The sequence below is a fragment of the Oncorhynchus nerka genome, linkage group LG23 (genome assembly GCF_034236695.1).
Source record: "Oncorhynchus nerka isolate Pitt River linkage group LG23, Oner_Uvic_2.0, whole genome shotgun sequence".
Taxonomy (NCBI): Eukaryota; Metazoa; Chordata; class Actinopteri; order Salmoniformes; family Salmonidae; genus Oncorhynchus; species Oncorhynchus nerka.
The window spans coordinates 37,315,757-37,322,034 of record NC_088418.1 but is presented as its reverse complement, the minus strand read 5'-3'; the positions used below and the strand labels follow the sequence as shown (position 1 = coordinate 37,322,034).

At 42.7% G+C, this 6,278-nt stretch overlaps 1 protein-coding gene across 7 annotated transcripts in view; it reads right to left on the bottom strand.

Annotated features, from left to right (window-relative positions):
* Positions 1 to 4,877: 4,877 nt before the first annotated feature.
* Positions 4,878 to 6,278, bottom strand: part of tfdp2 (transcription factor Dp-2) — a 40,261-nt gene continuing 38,860 nt past the window's right edge. For 6 of the 7 annotated variants that reach the window (XM_065008090.1, XM_029629859.2, XM_029629854.2 and 3 more), the window contains one exon: positions 4,878 to 6,036. In XM_065008090.1, coding sequence (XP_064864162.1) covers positions 5,883 to 6,036 — 154 coding nt within the window. In that variant the 3' untranslated portion in view covers positions 4,878 to 5,882. The remainder of the gene's footprint in view (positions 6,037 to 6,278) is intronic. The other variant, XM_029629858.2, reaches the window with a different exon arrangement.

Genomic DNA, 6,278 nt, shown 5'->3' with positions numbered 1-6,278 from the left:
AAGCATCTCAGCGCATGCGCATGTTCGGCATTCGGCATTCAAAACTCAGAGTAATGTTTTTTTTATTTGTTATTCATCATCTTAAGGTTCTATTGTATTTAAGTGGGCTAGATTTATTTCGAGCAGGGACGGGCAACTTTGATGGTGTTGGGGGACACAAAAACACGCAACTCATCATGGGTTGCTGCAGTGGCGCGTTTGTCTCCACGTCAATACCCCCAACCCCCCCAGACGCCTTATAACAGCAAAACATTTTAGCAGCCCCCCTTGTGAAATCTAAGATAAAGAAATCATGTTTTAAATGTCATTTTCTGCATTTTGCCCATGGGGCATAGAGAAAATGTTGGCATTTTAAAGCAAGTTTGCTACAATTCTACTTATTTTGCCATGGGGCAGAAAGAAAAAAAATAGCAGTTGCACAGCTAATTTCTTGCAATTCTACACATTTTGCCATAGGGTGGAGGCAAATGTTTGCAGTTTTTAATATGTGCCCCCACTCGGACAGTAATTCGACCATACTTATTTACAAGTTTAGATAGTTGGCCACTAGACTTATTTAACGATCTCTTTTTTTTTTACTGACATGGGCTTATTGAGTGACTGCTGATGCACAACCACGTTTTGAAATTGCACCTTGTGTAATTTATTCTAAATCTCAAGAGTAGAAAAAAAAGAGTCAGTTGAAACTGCCTCTGCCTGCCAAGTGGTTACTTCTAAGTGAACTGGCAGACAGTAAAAAAATATTTTCAGAACTTTTTACCTAGTTTTTCTGTAAAATTGGTCCACTGGCCTAAAAAAGGGGGGCTGATTTATATATAACTTTCTAGTGAGGATCGAGAAGGCTGTAGGCATATGACCAATGATTAACCAAGTGTTTTGTGATCAATATTCAGTGATGGCAGTGCCACATTCATATCATAATTTAATGATGCTGGTTCATCATTTTGTCAGTATTTGTTATGTTCCGTTAGAGCCGGCATGGAGCTGAGAAACTCTAAGCTAGATGGTCCGAATGGAAAAAAATCTCATGGAGACGGCTTGTAGGGGTTACAATCTCCTGCCATTTTGCCCTTGAGCAATGCCCTTAACCCACCAACTGCTCCAGGGATGCTGAATTGTGGCTGATCCTGTACTTCCAACCCCTCAGCGTGCGTGTTACTCGGGTGGGTTGGGCTGATCAAACAAAAATAAATAATTTTGTTTCTCTCCCAAAAAAATGCTGGTATCAGAATCTCAGGTGCCTTTTGTGCCCTTGACAAAAGCACTTTACCACTAACCTGCTCCAGGGAACTGCAATGCAGCTGACGCGTGCTTGCTTCCAGCCTCGTGTGTGTGTGTGTGGTGTCCAGAGGTCAGGAATGAAATAACTGATGGCAAAATACATTTCAGGTTTAATGGATAATAAAAGGCTGTATTGTATAGTTTTGAACTAGCACACAAGCTAGGGTAAAGTAGAGCGTTTCAGTATTACAGGGCAGTTCAATCAATGAAGCTGCTCTGGATTAGGAACAGATTTACACAATGTGGGTATTCTGGGACTCCGATAGAGAAGTCTCTGATGAGCAGTAGCGGTGCATATTATACAACCTACAGTATATGATCAAATAAAAAAATACAGATAAGAATAAGAAATAAAAGTAACAAGTAATTAAAGAGCAGCAGTAAAATAACAATAGCGAGACTATATATACAGGGGAGTACCAGTGCAGAGTCAATGTGCGGGGGCACCGGTTGGTTGAGGTAATATGTACATGTGGGTAGAGTTATTAAAGTGACTATGCATAGATGATAACAGAGAGTAGCAGCGGTGTAAAAGAGGGGGGGCAATGCAAATAGTCTGGGTAGCCATTTGATTAGGTGTTCAGGAGTCTTATGGCTTGGGGGTAGAAGCTGTTTAGAAGCCTCTTGGACCTAGACTTGGCGCTCCGGTACCGCTTGCCGTGCGGTAGCAGAGAGAACAGTCTTTGACTAGGGTGATTAGTCTGACAATTTTTAGGGCCTTCCTCTGACACCGCCTGGTATAGAGGTCCTGGAAGACAGGGAGCTTGCCCCCAGCGATGTACTGGGCTGTTCGCACTACCCTCTGTAGTGCCTTGCGGTCAGAGGCCGAGCAGTTGCCATACCAGGCAGTTTTGCAACAAATCAGGATACTCTGGATGGTGCAGCTGTAGAACCTTTTGGGAATCTGAGGACCCATGCCAAATCTTTTCAGTCTCCTGACGGGGAATAGGTTTTGTCATGCCCTCTTCACAACTGTCTTGGTGTGCTTGGACCACATTCGTTTGTTGGTGATGTGGACACCAAGGAACTTTAAAATCTCAACCTAATCCCCTGCAGCCCCTGTCGATGAGAATGGGGGCATGCTCGGTCCTCCTTTTCCTGTAGTCCACAATCATCTCCTTTGTCTTGATCACGTTGAGGGAGAGGTTGTTGTCCTGGCACCAAACGGCAAGGTTTCTGACGTCCTCCCTATAGGCTGTCTCGCCATTGTCTGTGATCAGGTTCTACCACTTTGTGTCATCGGCAAACTTAATGATGGTGTTGGAGTCTGGCCGTGCAGTCATAAGTGAACAGGGAGTACAGGAGGGGACTGAGCATGCACCCCTGAGGGGCCCCTGTGTTGAGGATTAGCGTGGCAGATGTGTTGATACCTACCCTTGCCACCTGGAAGTCCAGGATCCAGTTGCAGAGGGAGGTGTTTAGTCCCAGGGTCCTTAGCTTATTTATGAGCTTTGAGGACACTATGGTGTTGAACGCTGAGCTGTAGTCAATGAATAGCATTCTCACATAGGTGTTCCTTTTATCCAGGTGGGAAAGGGCAGTGTGGAGTGCAATATAGATTGCTGCATCTGTGGATCTGTTGGTGCGGTATGCAAATTGGAGTGGGTCTAGGGTTCCTGGGATAATGGTGTTGATTGTGATTCATGACCAGCCTTTCAAAGCACTTCATGGCTACAGACGTGAGCGGTTCGGGTCGGTAGTCATTTAGGCAGGTTACCTTAGTGTTCTTGGCCACAGGGACTATGGTGGTCTGCTTAAAACATGTTGGTATTACAGACTCGGACAGGGAGAGGTTGAAAATGTCAGTGAAGACACTCCAGTTGGTCAGCGCATGCACGCAGTACACGTCCTGGTAATCTGTCTGACCCTGCTGCCTTGTGAATGTTGACCTGTTTAAAGGTCTTACTCACATCGGCTGCGGAGAGCATGATCACAGTCTTCTGGAACAGCTGGTGCTCTCATGCATGTTTCAGTGCCATTTGCCTTGAAGCGAGCATAGAAGTAGTTTAGCTCGCCTGGTTACTACATGATTCCATGTGTTATTTCATAGTTTTGAATTCTTCACTGTAGAATAATAATGTTGAAAATGGTAAAAATAAAGAAAAACTCTTTAATGACTAGGTGTTCTAAAACTTTTGACCGGTAGTGTATGTGGTAATTGCGTTGTTTGCTCTATAGCCTGTTAGTTCATATGCCTTGCAACCGTGATATGTAGGCCGAAGGCAGAGACAATAAGACACATTGGCAGAATAAATTCAACCACACCTTTTTTTCATCAAAGCATATGGCATGTAACAAACAGTTCCATAACCTACAGAAAGGTCAAGCAAGTTAATGTTTCTGACATTTCTAACTTCTAAACTATTAATTTTGAACCACAGAGTTACCACAAGTTGCAAAGAAAACAGGAGCTGCCTCCACTATTCCAGCACTATTTCATCATCAAATCACCAATGCTTAGTCTAATACAGTGACAACTAAAAGATACCAAAAACAATGTAAGCTAAATATGTGGCTGTCCATGGTTCCGATGTGTGTGTGTGTGCGTGCATAAAAGAGCATGTTGACTCACCCTACTTGTAGAGAAACGCCAATGCCATCCTGTTCTTTCATGCTGACGAAATGGTCTATGACTCTGTCACACAGTACACACTTGTATTTTTTGATGTCCCAGGCTATCTGGCTAAAATGCTTGCTTGCTAACCTAACTTCCTTTCATGGGCAATGCTAACTAGTTAAGATTAGCCTTTTACATCTAGCTACACATTGAACTTCCATCTTCTTATTCCAGGGGCATATTCTATGAATTTATGGTTGGATCATGGATGTTTCTTTTGGCATTTATGAATTCACGCCACTGCTGAGGAGTCTGGCGGGCTTGTGGCAAGTTGCCCAGAGGTTTCCTTTTTGCACTTTCTTCTCATAACCTAGGACTAATTGCAAAAATTTTGCAATGTTGGCATCATTCCTCAAACTTATTGTGCAAAATTCTTCAACTTGTGATTTTAGTGATGCAGCTGACGGGTCCCTGATGCAAGTGTGGAGTTTCTCAATGGGTATATTCAAATAGTCTAAAGTGGTTTCCTCTCCAGTCTCTATGCCTACTCAATCTGCACTGATGTTTTCACCTATTCCATGATTTCAGATCGATGCAGATGAAGAGGAGACGATTGAGGTGCACCCATCTCTAAAACAGAGGGCTTTGGCAAGGTTGAGAGGTGATTTCTACTCTACAAGGATAAAACTCAAGGATTAAAGAACTCTTCATAACATTGTGTACCCACATAATTTAGACACTAACCAAACCAACAGCTTAACCATTAGACCAAGACAACATTTTCTAAATCAGTGTTTCTTAATCCTGGTCCTGGGGACCCAAAGGCTGCAAAAAATGTTTTGGGCAGTAGCACCACACCCAATTCCACTAATCAACTCAATATCAAATCTTTGATTAGTGGAATCAGGTGTGTAAGATAAAAATGTGCACCCCTTTGGGTCCCCAGAACCAGGACTAAGAAACACTGTCCTAAATAGAAGGCTTAGTGATCCAATTAAATGTGGTGTCCATGAGATAAATACTTCACTTGGAGAAAATACAGGTTTAACCAAAATGGATGTTTATTTACATATATTTACAGACCCAGTCATTTCTGCAACTACATAGCATAACCTCCTAAAAGAGAGTACACACGTTTCCCCAAGTGGAATGTCCACTGAGTGTAGGGCCTAACGAGCTCAAGGTTCATGACAACATATCAAGGACACATTCAGGAGGGTGCAACGCATTTAACAGAATAGGCCATTACATGTTGGCTCAAGGATTATATTAAAAAAGGTATTTGATGAGACACAGACTAATGGAATAATGGTTCACACTTAAAAGAGAACTACATTTACTCATAATGTACCCTCGTTTCTAGACAGGGTAGAGCTAATACCTGGGCAAAAGTTTGCTGCTGGTATCTTTCCACACAGTTGCATCAAGTGGCTAACAGTAAACTGCAAAAAGAATAAAGGAGTATCATAAGTAACGTTTGTTTGTTGTTGCGTTAAAGTTAGAACAGAACGCAAAACCACTAGCCTACATCAACACGCATACTATTCATATACGTTTGACATGTTTCAATGTAAAAATAAAATAAATATTTAAGACATCTTTAACAATCACAAAAAATATTCAGTCGCCGAGTCTGGTGTGTCGAGACAGTGTGAGCGTTTTGATGCATAGCCGCACTGCTCCTAGTGCTTACGTCTAGTAGAAAACACCTACAAAACATTGCACTCCATCTAAAGACAACAAACCATTTTTCGAGGAGTTGAGATTACGCAGCTATCCCCTCTCTTGGCAGAAAGCGCTACGGAAGTAATTTACAAAAAATAACTACAATGGAGAAATTAAGAGGGAGACCGACATATAAATGCTTCTAAAATATCTTGTTATAGACCTGAATGATTGGCAGCTTATTTCCTGTATATCTGGCCACATTCCCAGAGAACTTACATTCCCCCTGTGAACAGAGTGGGAGACAAGAGTCCTGTCCCAGAGAGGGAGCGGTATGGTGTATCACTGATGCCTGCCCGGCTGTCTGTTTGTCCGTCAGTCACTCTGGGGAAGAGGGTTCATCATCATCGTCCTCCTCTTCCTCGTTGAAGGAGCTGGGCGTCTGGCCTCGAGACTCTGAGAAGGCGGTGCAACTGAGGCTGAAGCTCCGACTTCCATTCAAAGAGGCGGAGTCTAGGTCACCTGGGAAAGAGCTGAACCATGACAACCCACACCACTGGTCAGTCACTTCAGTTCTCAAATTAAAATCAATCATGTCACCTTAAGTAATTTATATTTTATGATCCCTGTGTGGCTTGAGATTTTCTGTTATCAGTAAGGTGTGTAAAGACACATTTTGCCACACAAAAACTGGATCACTTCCTGGATACATCCCAAATGGCACCATTTTCCCTATATAGTGCACTATAAAGGGAAAATGATGTTCCTGTGTGGT